The sequence below is a fragment of the Frieseomelitta varia genome, unplaced genomic scaffold (genome assembly GCF_011392965.1).
Source record: "Frieseomelitta varia isolate USP_RPSP 00005682 unplaced genomic scaffold, Fvar_1.2 scaffold_530, whole genome shotgun sequence".
Lineage (NCBI taxonomy): Eukaryota > Metazoa > Arthropoda > Insecta > Hymenoptera > Apidae > Frieseomelitta > Frieseomelitta varia.
In genome coordinates, this window is record NW_025110291.1 from 220,037 (window position 1) to 237,562 (window position 17,526).

Here is a 17,526-nt window from a genome sequence, read left to right on the forward strand (position 1 = left end):
GTATAAGGTTAACACAGATTCAAAAAGATCTGTGATTATTTGTAGTCACGTGATACTTATCGACGTATAGTGTTAGCTGTGGACCGAAGAAATCGTCGAATATGAAGATGGCTGCTGCCACTGAAATATTAAATACTCTCACTGAAAAAGCAATTTCCCAAAAGAAAATGTAGGATTTTCTGGCTTGTGACGCGTTTCAGGTAATAACTGAATAATTGTTAATGAGTACGGTGCATGCCTGCAGGATGATATCTGAATATTATTTGTAAGAATCGTGGGCGGTTACGAAGAGTCGGTATAACTTCACTGTAACTTGACATTTTGACAGGAGATAGACGTAAATATTGAACTGAGCGTTCGATAAAGAGTAGTGTCAGACATTGAAAGTGCAAAAATTGTTATGACACCTACACGAAAGATTGTTTCATATGTATAATAAGCAAAAAAATGGAGTTTCATTTTATCTTACACAACAATGTGCCATTTTCACATGTTATATGTTCTTCGATATGTTAACGTTTCGAATAACAGTATGATAAGCACTTAAACCGATTGTATTACCATACATCATCATTTATAAATTATTGATCTTTCTATTGAAAAATTCATTTACTATTTTTAGACGATATTTGCTTTCAATAATTTGCATTCAATAGTATCAAACTTAACGTCTTATAATTTTTAATATTACTACTATTACAACATACAATTATCGTTTATTATGTACAAAATTCCTTTATACGTCTTCCTGCGATCAGTCGGATTTTTATTGTAGCAATATAGTAACAGTTCAAAAAATTGTGATTAGTTATTTTTATTCAAAATTTATGTAACTAATATGATAAATATCATAACAATTAATGCACGATTGTAATTGTGTACTTCATAAATAGCATATAACATATAAAGATACATATATTCACTTTATAATGTTACAGTTCATTACAAATTGTTTCAAGGAATCAGATCCAATAATGTACTCTAACTCCATTATTTCTATCATATTGCAAAATATTTTGTTATTTATATATTCTCACCATGTGCTAAAAACATTTTTATCAGTGTGTTAAAAATGTAGATTTCATTTAAACTTTAATATATAGAGATATTTCAAAAAATGTATTTAATATTCATCAGAATATAAATGATGTAAGTTAAAATAATACTAGTGACATATGTCTTTTAAAATTAATATCAAATTTTGATGTTCTAATTTGCATACATGTTGTTTGTGTCCTTTTAGCAAATATTAAGTATGAACATAATGCGTAAACTACGAGGGGGTACTAATGTTGGAGGCATGGGTTCTAGCAGTGCTGGTGGTTTAGATGATTGTACTGGAAGTACAAATTCTCAACATACTGCTTTAGGTCTTATGCATCTTAAAAAACTATTTTCTGAATACACCCATCCTCCACATCCCCTTTCTGAGGCTGAACGTAATGATAAACTATATAACATGTTACCATTATTTTGCAAAGTAAGTATCCACATCATATGAATACTTCAATTAAATTTTTCCTTTTTTATAGCTAAATTAATAATTTTAATTTTAATTAATGTTTAGGTATTTGGATCTAGTCCAACAGGAGATATGAGTGAAAAATTTTGGGACATTTTGGCATTTACACAACAAGTATCTAAGTTAATGGTATTTGAAATCAGTAGAAGGGCAAGCAATCAGAGTACTGAAACTGCAAGTTGTGCCATTGTAAAATTTTTAGAAATTGAAAATAGTGAAGAATCAAGTAATGGTTGGATGTTACTATCTGCATTAAATTTGCTTGCAGCAGGTGATAGTTCTGTAATACAGGTATATAATTCAATTACACTTCACTATTATAATTAACATAAACTGTATGTGTTGATAAACTTATATTTTACTAGGCAATGACTACTGCTTCTGTTCCATCAACATTAGTAAAATGTTTGTATCTATTTTTCGATCTGCCTGAAATGATTGACGACGAAGCCGATATTACGGATGCAAGTAGCGAATTTACTCCGAAACAGCGTCGAATATTGTTACAAAAAATATTTGTACAAGTAAATATTTTTCATTTTTATTACCTCGACTTTTATCTTTATTTAGACAATTTATCTAATGTATAATTTACAGTTATTGGTGAGATTATGTAGCCATCCGTATCCAGCAGAAGAACTTGCTCGTAAAGATGATTTAACTTTATTATTCTCAGCAATAACTAGCTGGTGTCCTCATTATAATGTAATGTGGCGTAAAAGCGCAGCAGAAGTATTAATGACTTTGTCTCGACATGGACTTACCCAAAATGTAGTAAGCTACATCCACAGTAAGTATAAGTTACGATTTAATTGCGAATCTAACAAGTTTTTTAAATTTGTCAAACAATATTGTTGTTTTTAATTAGATAAAGGATGTATAGCATTATGTGTTGATAATATGCAACGTGTACCTGAGCTGGCACCATTGGAAGTGGTAGAAATGTTTGTTACAGTATTTTGTTTCTTAAAAGATTCTAGTGAGGTATCCCAAACACTTTTGGACGATTTTCGTGCTTGTCAAGGATATATCTTTTTATCGGAATTTTTATTAAAGTAAGAATTTTATTTTAATAATATTAGTTATATAAATTAATCGTATTCGTATAGTATTTAATATTATAATTAATAAAATTAATATTTACAACATTATTAATTATAACCCATAGACATGCTCCATCAAGATTAGAACAAGATACTAGAGCAGAGGCACAAGATGCCATTCGGAATTTAGTACTTATGTTGGCGTCTCTAACAATGTGTGGCCATACGGAATTAAAACCAAGTCAAGCTAGTATGGGATCTCTGTTCCAAATGCTTGGTTTTACTTTACCTCAACCGAGTAATAGAGGTATATATATATTATCCTATTGTCGTTGATAGAAGTATATTTAATTATCTTAGTGTCGTTTAACAGAACATAATTAAGAATAAAATATATTTTACAGGTGGAAGTGTTAGAAATATTCAAGCATTCCAAGTATTACAGTCTGTATTTGTAAAGTCTAATTCCCCACTCTTGTGTTGTACAATTCTTGATGCAATATCTAGTGTATATCATAGTGACAACGCTAATTATTTTATACTTGAAGGGCAAAATACATTATCTCAATTTGCAGAAAAAATTCATTTAAAAAATCGAGAAATACAAGAAAAATTCTTTCAGCTATTAGAGTTTATAGTATTTCAACTTAATTTTGTGCCTTGTAAGGAACTTATATCTTTATCTATACTACTGAAAACAAATAACTCAACCAGTTGCAGTATATTATGCATGGAGACACTCCTTAATATACTCAGGTATAGTGCTTTTTAATTATACTTCGATTATACATACTTTATATTGATCCTCGAAAATGTATCTTTCTAGACATAATAATATATTTAAAGATGTATACAGAGAAGTGGGTATGTTAGAAGTTTTTGTTACATGTCTTCATCGTTATGCAACCTTACTCAAAGATAAGCAAGCTGCACAAGATCAAGGATTAGGTAATTAATATTTTCATACTTTATTTTCAATATATTTAATTCACTAAATTGATAAAAATTGTTTGTTTTTTTTAGAATATAAAATTTGCCCAGAAGATGAGCGATTGGGTGCCTTAGTAATGGAAGCTTTGACAACATTGTTGGCAAGCAATGTTCAGAATGCTAATGTTTTTAGGGAATGTGGTGGAGCACGTTGTGCTCATAATCTCGTGCCCTATATGGATTGTCGATATCAAGCACTTGGTATTGTTAGAGAATTAATACTTAGTGCAGGAGGAGATGACGATATGGCTACATTACTAGGTGTTATGCATTCAGCACCTTCTAATGCCTTAGTCTTAAAGACACATATATTGAAAGTTAGTTTAATTGATATTATTATCAGTAGAGATGTGCGAGAACCCGAAATATCGAGTCGTGCACATGCTACATATACTAATGTTTGAATGCATATGCTTTAAATGGTGTAATAAACCAGTAGTATTTGCATACTTAATTTTAAACAGGTGACAATGCGTGCATTCCGCCTTTGTATCATCTTTTTTTTGAAAATGTTCTCAAACAGAGCTTCTTACCTTCTTCCTTTGCACGATATCTTCTGCACTACTTCCTGCTATCACAACTTTACTCTCATTATTACTCGACATTTTTTTTAAAGATTTTTAATCTTCATTAAATTCACACAGATTTTGAAATATACGTCTGAACTTCCCGAATTTCCCAGCGATACTGCTCAACAGCGTACATAATGTCCAAGTACTAAACACGCAGTCACGCGTTTGTATACATCAGATCACACGATTCTTAGAATCCGTGTTTCCAATAACTTCACTGGCAGAAGAAATTGAACTGTGTATTTATATATTTTGTAGGCTACTATACAGCACTGCAGAGTAGTTCGAGAAACGGTAGCCGGGTTCTCGAAATTTTCGGGAACCCGATCTGACCCGACTCGTCCCAACCATCGGGTTCCCGATATTTTCGGGTTCTCTCACACCCCTAATTATCAGTTTTTATACTTTTGAGTATTACTAAACAATATCTTGATTTTTTAGTCTTTATTGGCTTGTTTACGAGAATCTCATCGAACTAGAACTGTTTTTCGAAAAGTGGGAGGATTCGTATATGTGATGTCCGTTTTAGTGTCTTTGGAAGGTCAATTAGGCACACAAAGGTCAGAGAATATAGAACCATGTAATGATATAATAAAGAGAACACCACAGGAAGAAGCACAATTACTGACCCTTTTACACGTTGTATTTCATACTATAAGTACAGCTATGAGATTTGAACCAGCAAATGCTAAATTTTTCCATCATGAAGTAAACATTAATAAATCATATATTATTATTTGTACAATAAGTGTTGCAAATATTTGTATAATTTATTTTATTTATAGATATGTCAATCGAGTTTGTGTGATACTTTACGACTCCTTGGATGTTTCTCAACACAGACAAAACTTACTGAAATAGATATAATACCAACCATAAATTACCATAATATGTTGTCAGCACTATTTACTGGAAGCGTATTAGAACCTGTATTTTCAGATATTATACCAAAAACATTAGCATATGCATGCTTACTATTACGACTTCTATATGATGTAGCACTTGATTCTTTTGATAAGCCAAATTTGGCAGGTCTAGGAATGAGATCGCCAAATCATAAGCAAAATAGCGTTGAGGTGTGATCCTTAAATTAATTTATATAATTACATTCATAATATATAATACATTAAATACATAATAACTAATGTTATCTATCTTATTTTTAGCAACAAAAATCTTTCGATTCTCCGGGAAGCGGAAAGAAAAGTGTTATAAATTCTTTAAATCTGAGTCCACCTACACCTGAACCAATTGTAGTTCATCCTGGCATAGTTGTTGGAATGCTACATTTACTTCCATCAATTTCAGAACCATCTAATCCACAAATGGCATTAGCGTTGCAATTATATGTCGCTGAAATTATTAAAAGTTTAGTGCGATCTGAGAGAAATCAACAAATAATGTGTGATGCTGGAATGGCGGGTGAATTATTATCTGTAGGTAGAATAGCTTTGCAAGATGAAACACATCCTTTACATCAACCACTACAGTACATTATAGAAAGACTTGCAGCACAATCTTTAGAACCACGTGATTTAAGGTAAAATGCAAAGGAAAATTTAGAAAAATACTGATTATTATATGGTATATATATGTTTTATAAAATTTTTGTAATTACAGAGAATTTTTGCGTTTGGGTGATCCACTGTGTTGTATTTCACTCGATGATATTGAACTAAGTAAACCTCGAGGTGGACCTGTGCCATTGACGCGTATTAAAACTTTAGTATCTATGACAACTCCAAAAGATTTTCGAGCACACGGTTCTTGTACTTTACCACCTTTCGTGGAACTCGATATGAGTGCAGAAGGATTTGCATGTCTATATTTACCTAGTGTTGCACCACAAAGTACAACTCCACCTACAGTAGTAGCTGCTGACACTAGCGTATTGGGTGGAATTGGTTCTGGTAAATTTTAAATATTTTTAAACTGCAAGTATTAAAGAATCTTTTATATATGTATTCATTTATCAATTTTCTAGGCGATAGATTATTTCCTCCCCAAACTGGTTTAACGTACAGTACATGGATATGTGTTGATAAATTTAGTGATCCTAGAACTGATCCTCACTGCGTACGATTGTTAACGTTAGTTCGTAATCCTCAGTCAGCAAGGGATTTAATTTGCTTAACTGCAGTGCTTAGCGCAAGAGACAAAGCTATTATCGTGTCTACACAAGAAACACCAATGCCACAAAGTAAATTTTATTGCTATCTTATTCCTCTTTAAACTACCTTGTCACATATTAAATAAAAATTTTAGATATAGGTGAATGGGAACCAGAAGGTACTGGTGAGTGTGGTGCAAGAGTTTGGTGTCCAGATTTGCTTCACGAAGGTCAATGGCATCATATAGCTATTGTACTGAACCGTGCTGTTTTGAAAAATTCAAGTTTCTCATTATATTTGGATGGTCAACATATTCATAGTCAAAAGCTTCATTATATTACACAAGTTCCTGGAGGAGGAGCAGCAAATTTAACAGTAGCATCTCCAGTATATGGATATATAGGTACACCACCTTGTTGGCGACGATATTCAAGACTTACATGGAAGCAAGGGCCGTGTCATTTAGTAGAAGAAGTATTTAACTCTCAAAACATAATGGCATTATTTAAATTAGGCCCACATTATATGGGAAGCCTGCAAGCTCCACAGTTATCAGGTATTAATATGAAATTCGTACGTTCATCTTTATTTAAATAGAAAAAAATTGAAATTGAATTTTTTTTTTATACAGGACAAGAACCTTTAATGCCTCTCGTTGCAGAAGAAAAGGTTGTATTTGGATTAAATGCTAAAGCAATGTCTCAGTTAACATTAGCTAAAATTAGGAAAGTTTATAGTCGGGCTGATAATAAATCAATTGCTAAACAGGTATATATTGTTATTTCAACGTATAAACGCGTCTTTTGTATCTTTTAATTAAATATTCTTATTATTTGACAGCTTGGCATGTCATCGCACGAAAATGCTACTCCTATTAGAGTTCTTCACAATTCGGCAGGACATCTAAGTGGACCGGCACGAGCACTTGGTGGTGTAGTTGTTGGATATCTCGGTGTTCGAGTCTTTAGTCCCCGACCTGTAGCTACAATGATTGATAACGTAGGAGGATGTTCAGTGTTGTTAGGTAAAATTTTTTACCAATCTGCGTTTTAAGATATATTTCAATACTGTAGTATAGTCTTCTTATAGTGAAGGAATTGGGATGAGAGTAGAACAAAATCAACTAATATAAGAGAAAAAAACATACAAGAAGAAAAAAAAGAGAGATACTTGACAAGATCAGATAATCAATTATTTCTTTCTTTTCCTTTATCTTTTTGTTTGTTTATATTTAAGCATAAATGTGCGTATGTGGTGTAGTATTTATTTGAAAAAAATTTAATGATCATCCGTTTTTATAGGTTTAATAGCTATGGCTCAAGATGTGGAATCCTTATATGCAGCTGTTAAAGCCTTAGTTTGTGTTGTAAGATCTAATCAAGTTGCCCAACAAGAAATGGATCGCAGAAGAGGATATCAAACATTAGCGATGTTACTAAGAAGGAAGTGTCCTCTTTTAAATAGTCACATCTTGCATCTTACATTCAGTCTTGTTGGTACAGTTGACAGCGGTAGAGAAACTAGTGCAATACCTAATGTTATGGCATTTCAAGATCTTTTATGTGATTTGCAAGTACGACAACTTATTATTATTAAAAATAATTTATTTTTAGAGTTAATATTATAAAGATATTAAAACATGTTTTAAGATTTGGCATGAAGCACCTGGTGAACTTTTAAGGTCACTTCTAGAACATTTATATGAATTAATAGCAGAATCAAGTGAGAAAAGAACAAATTTACGTTTAATGAGAGATTTACAATTAGTACATAAATTGCTGCATATCTTAAGCGATGTAAAACAAAGTAGTACAAGACAAATTCTACTTGCATTACTTAGTATTCTGTTAAGCCAACCAAGACAAGCTGACTTACTTTGGTAATAACATATTCTGTAAACTATGCTTATGTTATATATGTATATTGATAATATTATTTTTCATAGGTTTGGGCAATTTATTGTTGCTACATTACCTCAAAGTTCAGAAAAGCACCTAATTCTTCGAGAAAGTGAAGGAAATAAGGAAGGAGAAGGAGAGCATATACTTTTGCGAAATCGTTGCTTGCAACTTTTACACTCTCTGTTATTTAATGGCCCAAAAGTGAATGCAAAGTAAGTAACATTAAGATGGTAAATTTGTAAATAAAAATGCATTACTGTTTGAATATGTTTCAGTATGTGTGAAGAATTAGCCAAAGTACTAGGTTTGGATTGGATACTACTATTTCTTCAATCTGGCCTTCATAGTACCACTGTAATATGGGGATTACGAATTTTAGTAGCTATTTGTTCTGTACAACCAATATTACAAAAATTTAAAGAAGGAACTAGTAATGGTGGTTGGTTACGCCATACAGATCATAATAAAATGGCATTAGCACTCGGTATGTGTACAAAAGTATTCAATTTTAAATAGTTGTATTTCATATTTTTATATTTTTGTATGTCTTATTTTTATACTTCTAGGTTGTCACCAGCAAATGACTGGCGGTGAAACCAAACCATCTGGTCTTCATGTACCAGGATTTCAACATTTAGGATGGTTGTTACCACAGCATGTAGATCTTGTACCAGAATTGTATTTTCTTTTTATTGCTCTTATGATGGGACAACCTGTAAAATTATTACCTACTGATTCAAAAGTCATTTTAAAAGTTCGGTAACATTTATATGTTTTTTTGTATTTAAAATGTTGCACACAATGTAACAAATATGTGTTTTATAACAGCTCGATTTGAACAATGTATGGAATTTCTTGTTTGGTGTTCCTGCAAATCATACGCTATCCTCTTTTGCGAGCAGAATTAATCTTTGTCCTGAAGCCGTGGTAACTTTATTAGCGATGGTACGAACAATGTTAAATAATTATTCAGTCAAGTAAGTTATAATTGACATTTATCTCTTTTTCAAAGAAATGTTTTATAATATATTAATATATATAATTTTTATTTGAAGCCCTGAATCTTTACCTGATTGGTTAAGCGATTATCCAGTGACAATAATACAGTTCCTTTTCTTTCTTTATCACAATTTTACTGATTTTATGCAAGTATTTATGTCTGCGGAAGTATTAGGTGCTTTATCTGGTACTTTATTTCCGAAACCTGCAAGTTCTAGTCAAGATAGTAGTGGAGCTAGTACTCCAGCAGATGAGGTAAAATTTAAAGATTAATGATAAGATTTTTAATAAGAAAAAAACTAACAATATGATTTTATTATTTTAGCAAGAGCCAGTATTAGTAAGATCTCCATCAAAGGATGTTGGCTTAACAAATCATCCAGCAAAAAAATTTGTTATGGATTTTTTGCGAGTTATTGTAGTAGATTCACTTTCTTTGCCTGTTAGTGCAAAATCTCCACCAGCAATTGATTTAGTCTTAGAAGCATGGCCAGAACATGCATCTACAGGACAACAAACACGTTATCAAACAGAAATTCTATCGATTTTAATGGAGCATCTGTTAGCTGCAGATGTTTTAATTGGAGAACAAGCAGCATTACCTGTTGTTCCTGGCGGATCAGTTAATAATATAACGAATAATGTGTGCTACGTAGCAGCTAGAATAGTTGATAAATTGTGGCAAGGTAAATTAACAGATTTTTGCTTTTTATAATCAACTATATAGTCGAATATTAATTATTTTCACACTTAATATATAGGTGCTTTGACAAAAGATCCGCATGAAGTATTTGATTTTATCGTAAAGTTAATTGGACAAGCAAAAAGACGCCCAGGTGTCGTTAGCATGGAAGGGCTTCATCATTGTTTAAATAGAACAATTTTATTTTTATTATCACGAGCAACAGATTCTATAGCCGACCAAATGGCCGTGTTAGAAGCGTTGCATAAACTTACCAATCACAGGTGAAGTTCATATTTTCTAAAATAAAATCTTTGCAAAATATAAATGAAATCTAATTTGAAGATATTTTTTAATAGATTGTTAGTTTTCGGCGCTGGAAATCATGAATTAGAATTTATTGGTTGTCTAACTTATTGTTTATTACAACTGACAGCTGATATAAAGATTATGCTTGATACGAATACGAAAACAACATGGCACGTTAATCCACAAGTTGAAGCCAGTGATGATAGATTAACATCTCATCAAGGTCATAATCTGATGGCTGTTGCTGCTACAAGAGTTTGGGAAGAGTTATATGTATGTAAAAAGCCTGCTATAGAAGAAGTTTTTAAAATTACTCTGCCAGTACCTATAGGTAATGAACGTGCTCCTGAATTATCGGTAGTAAGAGATCAGGTACATGACGCTGCAACTAAGCTTTGGTTAAATTATGTTGTTATGGAAAGAAAAGCTTCGTATAGAGTTCCATGGGAACTTCATAATCAAATACAATCGGTAAATACTCGATTTCACATTCTAATAATAACTTCTATAAAGTAGAATATCCAAAGAATTATATTATGTTTCAGAAAATTCAAAAAGTAACAGGAGGTTTAACAAGATTAGCAAGTAGAACAAAAGTTCGGAAAGAAGAATCAGTACGTGTAAGATTAAGATTACATCAGAACACTGTAGCACAATGGACAGAACAACATATTGCATTGGTTCGTGAACTTGCTACAGCGAAACGCTTGCATTACATACAAACTAATCAACATACTCAACGATATGTATATCAAGTAAGGATATTGAAAAGAAAGAACAATATCAATAATTGTATTAATAATTTTGTATTATATAGGAGTGGTTACAAACCGAAACCGAATTAACAAGAGAACGTGGTTTATGGGGACCACCGACTCCTACTAGACTTGACAAATGGATGTTAGATATGACTGAAGGTCCATGCAGGATGAGAAAAAAGATGATGAAAAATGAGCTTTTTTACATACATTATCCTTACCGACCTGAATTGGAGCATCCCGATAATGTTAGTTTCATTATTAAAAAAAAAAAAGAAAAAAAAGATTGAATATTAATGATGAGTAATAATTTACTTGTTTCGATTTTTGTAGAAACAATTGAAGTATAAAGTTGCAACAAGCACTGATAGTAAAGAATACTATTTAAAGCAACTTGGCAATTCATCTGGCATGTTTGAACGTGAACGTGATCCTGTTGATGATATACCATTGAATGTTAATGATGCTTCTACGGAAAGTGAACCTCCTATGGTACCTTGTACATTAGAACGTCATGCTAGTGAACCTGATGAAGCGCCAGAAGACATTGAACAAGAAGAAGAAAATAATCAAACTGTTCCAGACAATCAGACTTTAATACGATTATTAGAGGAACACGAAAAAGTTTGTCTATTTCCTTTTACTATAAATAAATAATAATTAATGAACGCAATACTTAAATACTTTTTATATTTTTAGATAAGTCACATGTTCAGATGTGCTAGAATTCAAGGTTTAGATACAACTGAAGGTCTATTGTTATTTGGAAAAGAACATTTTTATGTTGTTGATGGATTCACACTGTTAAAATCTAGAGAAATAAGAGACATTGAAAGTTTACCCGAAGCTTATGAACCAATTTTACCATCGCCGGGCTCTCCTAGAAGATCTAGAGCTATGAGGCAATGTTCGAAATTTAATTATGAAGATATTCGGTAATAAATTTTTACATAATGTGCAATTATTTTATCTAATTTCCACGTAGAAAAAATTGATCACGATTTACATTTTTCTACAGAGAAGTACACAAAAGAAGATATTTGTTACAACCAATGGCATTAGAAGTATTTAGTGGAGATGGTAGAAATTATTTATTAGCATTTCCCCGTAAAGTAAGAAATAAAGTTTATCAAAGATTTATGACATTTGCAACCGCAATTGCTGACAGTGCGCAACAATCAGTTGCTGGTCAAAAGAGAACAGCAAATGTAGAACAGGCTACAGGTTTGCTTTCGAATCTAATAGGTGAAACATCTGTTACGCAACGATGGGTGGTTAGTATTGTAATATTTTAAAATATGATATGATATTAAATTTATATTATAATCATTTATAGAAATATTTATTTTTTAGAGAGGTGAAATATCTAATTTTCAGTATCTGATGCACCTTAATACTTTAGCTGGTCGTAGTTATAATGATTTAATGCAATATCCGATATTTCCTTGGATTTTGGCTGATTATGACAGTGAAGAATTAGATCTTACTGATCCAGCAACATTTAGAGATTTTAGCAAACCTATGGGTGCACAGAGTCCAGAACGATTATTACAGTTTAAAAAGAGGTAATACGGCTAAATAAGCTAGTATAAACAAATATTAACTATTAACTATTAACTATTAATTTAAATTAGGTATAAAGAATGGGATGATCCACACGGAGAAACACCTCCTTATCATTATGGAACTCATTATTCTTCTGCAATGATAGTTTGTTCATATCTAGTGAGGATGGAACCATTTACACAACATTTTCTTCGATTACAGGTCTACATAGAAAATTTTTTTGACAATTTAAAGTACGAAATTATTTAATACTGCAATACATGAATTATGAATTATACCTTTCTAGGGTGGACATTTCGATCTAGCTGATAGAATGTTTAATAGCATAAAAGAAGCATGGCTTTCGGCATCTAAACATAACATGGCTGATGTAAAAGAACTTATACCAGAATTTTTTTATCTTCCAGAATTTCTTGTTAATTCAAATCATTTTGATTTAGGCAAGTAATATACACTAGATCTTTACGTTTCATTAATAGGATTATAAACATTAACATTATATGTTATTCATAGGTTCCAAACAGAGTGGTGTACAATTAGGAGATATTGTATTACCACCATGGGCAAAGCAAGATCCTCGAGAATTCATACGTGTGCACCGACTTGCTTTAGAATGTGATTACGTATCACAACATCTTCATCAATGGATCGATTTAATATTTGGTTGTAAACAAAATGGCCCTGCTGCAGTTGAAGCTGTTAATGTTTTTCATCATTTATTCTACGAAGGCAATGTTGATATTTATAAGTGAGATTTCTTTTATACTACTTATTATTTATGTTTTTATGATTTGATTTTTATAATTTTTATCGTATCTTTAGCATTGATGATCCTCTAAAGAAGAATGCCACTATCGGATTTATTAATAATTTTGGTCAAATACCGAAACAACTATTTAAAAAACCACATCCAGCTAAAAAAATGACCCAAAGAACTAGTGTTATTGATCCAGGACCTATTACTCCTGGCTTAAGCATTACTACATCTGACAAATTGTTCTTTCACAATCTTGATAACTTGAAGCCATCGCTTCAACCAATCAAAGGTTTATATAGTTATATAAAGATTTAGTTATCGAATCACGTTATTGAATTGTAACTTATTATCAATTAATTTTTTTAGAACTGAAAGGTCCAGTTGGACAAATACTTCATGTTGATAAAGCAGTTTTAGCTGTGGAGCAAAATAAAACGCTTATTCCTCCGTCATATAACAAATATGTAGCATGGGGTTTCGCAGATCATTCTCTTAGAATAGGAAACTATGACAGCGACAAAGCAATATTTGTTTGTGAAGCTATGATACAGAGTGGTGGTGAAATAGTTGCTTGCGTTTGTCCGTCTTCCAAATTGATAGTAACTGCTGGCACAAGTTCTGTAAGTCACTGCTTGAATTTGGTTTCTATTTTAACTATTTCTTATTACACAACATTGTTTCAAGGTGGTGACAGTGTGGGAATATACCAAAAGACAACTTTCTATTAAACAATGTTTGTACGGACACACGGATGCTGTTACGTGTTTGTCGTCTAGCCCAGCATATAATGTAATTGTGTCAGGATCTCGAGACGGTACTGCAATTATATGGGACTTATCTCGTTGCTTATTTGTTCGTCAATTTCGCGGACATGCAGGGCCAGTGGCTGCGGTAGCCATAAATGAACTAACAGTATGTTTAATATATTTTGCAAATTAAATAGAAACAAAATATAGATTTATACGACATAAACATAACATGAGTTTTTATAGGGTGATATAGCTACTTGTGCAGCTACTTGGTTACATGTGTGGAGCATTAATGGCGAAGAACTTGCTAGCGTTAATACATGTGTTGGTCGCGCTGATAGAATGCAGCAAATTTTATGCGTTGCTTTCAGTCAAACTCACGAATGGGATTCACAGAATGTTATTATGACTGGTTCAACTGATGGTGTAGCTCGCGTAAGAATAAATCATAATCATTTATTGTACTAAACTGTATAATACATAAATGAGAACATACATTATTACAGATGTGGTCGATGGATTACGTACAAGTGCCTGCAGAAGAAGAAAAACCAGAGGACGTTACTACTACCAAAGAGAAACATACGAAGTCAAATAAAAATGAAAGTCAAAATGAAAATACGAAAAAGCGAGTGCACGAATTAGTCAAACAGATGAGTATTTCTGCAGAAGGCTCAAGTTTGCTTGCAAAAAGTGGTTCAGAAAGTAGTCTTTCAGAACCAGAAAATGCTAAAGAAGCATCAAGATTACATGAAGAGAAAGAAGAATGTTCGGATAACGAATCAAGCAATGGTTCCAATACCAAGCCATCGCCGCTGGATAGTAATACTTCTACTATTGTACTTCGAAGAAAGAGTCGTGGAAATCCAATGTTTCGTAAAAGTGAAGGTGGAGGACGTGCAGACAGCGAGGGTACTCAAATAAGGTACTCGAATTCAACTTATGTTTTTTAAAACATGTATTTTCATTTATTAAATATCCTCATTAATATAATATCGATCATTATTTCATAGTGAGTCATCTAATAATCCTGGGGATTCTGAAGGAGCTCTACGAGCTAGTAAAAGTGATACTAGTCTAACAGATAGTTTCGTCATGGTTACGGAAGCTGATACAAAACCTAAAAAAGTTAATCCACAAAATATCTTAAGGGACGGTTTTAAATGGCAACGGCAATTAGTATTTAGAAGTAAATTAACGATGCATACTGCGTATGATCGGAAAGATAATGCAGAACCAGCATCTATAACAGCTCTCGCAGTATCAAGGTAAAATATTTACAACTTATCTCATTTGAAACATATAAAAAATGTTAAACGAAATATTTAATCAAATTATAGAGATCATAGAACAGTCTATGTTGGAGATACGAGAGGAAGAGTTTTTTCATGGAGTGTATGTGAACAACCGGGACGTACGGTGGCCGATCATTGGCTTAAAGATGAAGGAGCAGATTCATGTGTTGGTTGTGGAGTTAGATTTAATCTTTATGAGAGGAGACACCATTGTCGTAATTGTGGACAAGTATTTTGCTCGAAGTAAGTCCCTATGATACCATAAATTATTTATATAAATTAGAAATTTAGAATTTACTTTTTTTTTACTATTGACATAATGTTATTGATATATAAATATTTTGATATAAACATTTTTTATACTTTACATACAGATGCAGCCGATTTGAATCGAAAATATCTAGACTTGGTATTTTAAAGCCCGTTAGAGTTTGTCAAGGTTGTTATTCGTCATTACGTTCTCAGCACTCTGCTGAGAGTAGCATTTAAATATAGTAATGTATTCTATGGTTTTCTACAAGTTATTGATTTCAGAATGGATACAGCGAGAATGTACATAGCAATCGCAATGTATCCTTTTCTGTTTTTATCCAAATTTTTGTACAAGAGAAACGAAGCGTGCATTTCCTTTCTTTTTCGTATCTTGAGAAATTTTTGTATTTTTGCGAGAGAGGCAGGAAAATTGATCGCTGCATTTTTCATGTAATTAATTTTGGTATCAACAGTCTTTCTTTTATTTTAAAGATTGAAATCATTTCATTCTTTTTTTCCACGAACAAAACGCTTAATATTACAATACATTCCTGTCGATCTTATAATATTGCTCGTATATACTTTTTATTATTCTAAGAAACTAAGCTATTTCCTAACATAATCGGCCTGTTTCACATTATCGACAGGTTTGTACTGACAAAATTTTAAAAGATAGTATTTGAAAATTGATATAACATTTGAATTTCCAAGCACATATTGTAAAACACGAACATATTTTTTTTTTTAAATGTTTAACTTTTAATCATGTCTAATACATTTTCACATCATATGTATTTATAGTTTATATGCTGAAGAACAATGTGTACAGTTGTATTCTGTATTGTATATTTGATTCATAAGTTGCACTTTTTAATGACAAAGATTTTATATACGAAATTATGAATAGCAGCACTTATTAAAACGCGTAGTCTGTGATTTTTTCTTTCCTAGTTTAATTTAAATGAATTTATAATTAATAAATTTCAAAAATAATTATTACTAGTAATAATAATGATAATAAGAATAATAATATATAAAATATTATACTATTTATGCAATTTATTTCTCTGTCATAACGCTTACATCGTTTCTCATATTTGAATATATTGTTAATATTTATTTTAAATTATAATGAAAAGTAATACGAGATGTCAATACTGTTAATGGAAAAATATTAGATTTAATATCATTAGATTAATCAAAAATTATATTTATACCGTGTATTTGTACTGCACTCGTTTACATTATGTTTCTTAGAATTACTTTATTTATGTTTCCTCTTTTATAACATCGTCATGTATATAATGCAGTAATAATACGCGGTATAATTTATTCTAAAAATTGTCAGTGGTGTATAATTTATTATTGTATCATGAAAGACAAGTCTCTTATTTTTCCATTCTATAGAACTGAAAACACTAATAATCTCAAAATTCAAGAGTGTATGTATTACAAGTCGAAAAAAAGAAAAATATGCAATTGCAGTGCTGCACCCTTTGTGACCGCTGCCTCTATCAATACAAAACTCATAACTTTATAATAGACAATACCTTAATTACATTAAAATGTTATTAACTGTAAGACGGTTATGAAACCATAGACTCTAAAACCAGCAGTAATATTGTAAGCAATGTCATAAATGTGGAATACGCTCGTTTGTTCACAAATCGGTATATCTGATGAACGTATCTGTAAAATTAATAGTAAAAAAGGGAGATAAATTAAAAACGTGTTCTTGGATAAGTGTTTTGTAAAGTTTTAAAAATGGTGAAATATTGCGAATGCAATATATTCTCGGGAATATTAAGTTTATAACAGTTAAGAAAAATTTATGAATACCGGCGAAATATGCAAAGATTTGTATAAATACAATGATCGCGGTATTAAAAAAGAAAAAAAAAATTGTCTCCCTATATGAATAACGAATTCTACCATTTGTATTCTATCAATACACTTCCATTTTTCTAAAGGCACAAATTTTATAAGGAACAAGAATAAGAAATAGTATGACGATTAAAAA

The 17,526-nt window shown here is 31.5% G+C and overlaps 1 protein-coding gene across 2 annotated transcripts; it reads left to right on the forward strand.

Moving 5' to 3' along the window:
• Window positions 1–60: 60 nt before the first annotated feature.
• Window positions 61–16,978, forward strand: LOC122533445 (WD repeat and FYVE domain-containing protein 3). 2 transcript variants are annotated; one of them, XM_043663151.1, is made up of 45 exons: window positions 61–200; window positions 1,244–1,480; window positions 1,568–1,813; window positions 1,888–2,046; window positions 2,120–2,312; window positions 2,391–2,577; window positions 2,691–2,872; window positions 2,970–3,321; window positions 3,392–3,513; window positions 3,589–3,872; window positions 4,569–4,835; window positions 4,913–5,203; window positions 5,294–5,667; window positions 5,748–6,037; window positions 6,112–6,327; window positions 6,393–6,794; window positions 6,870–7,006; window positions 7,079–7,262; window positions 7,540–7,811; window positions 7,888–8,117; window positions 8,184–8,351; window positions 8,415–8,623; window positions 8,706–8,893; window positions 8,968–9,116; window positions 9,195–9,393; window positions 9,464–9,824; window positions 9,900–10,104; window positions 10,180–10,600; window positions 10,675–10,884; window positions 10,947–11,135; window positions 11,221–11,511; window positions 11,587–11,822; window positions 11,906–12,161; window positions 12,241–12,452; window positions 12,522–12,654; window positions 12,740–12,893; window positions 12,967–13,201; window positions 13,276–13,499; window positions 13,577–13,830; window positions 13,895–14,122; window positions 14,203–14,394; window positions 14,466–14,884; window positions 14,973–15,227; window positions 15,300–15,497; window positions 15,629–16,978. In XM_043663151.1, the coding sequence occupies exons 2-45, from the start codon at window positions 1,256–1,258 to the stop codon at window positions 15,741–15,743; spliced, it is 10,314 nt and encodes a 3,437-aa protein (XP_043519086.1). In that variant the 5' UTR covers window positions 61–200; window positions 1,244–1,255; the 3' UTR covers window positions 15,744–16,978. The 2 variants fall into 2 exon arrangements, with proteins under 2 accessions (XP_043519086.1, XP_043519087.1); XM_043663152.1 differs by lacking the exon at window positions 61–200 and adding an exon at window positions 1,126–1,149.
• Window positions 16,979–17,526: the final 548 nt, after the last annotated feature.

Coding starts and splice junctions, on each gene's coding strand:
- LOC122533445 (XM_043663151.1), top strand. CDS start 1,256: ATGAACATAATGCGTAAACTACGAGGGGGTACTAATGTTGGAGGCATG. Junction 12,655..12,739: donor AACATTTTCTTCGATTACAG/GTCTACATAGAA, acceptor ATACCTTTCTAG/GGTGGACATTTCGATCTAGC. Junction 13,500..13,576: donor ATCGCTTCAACCAATCAAAG/GTTTATATAGTT, acceptor TAATTTTTTTAG/AACTGAAAGGTCCAGTTGGA.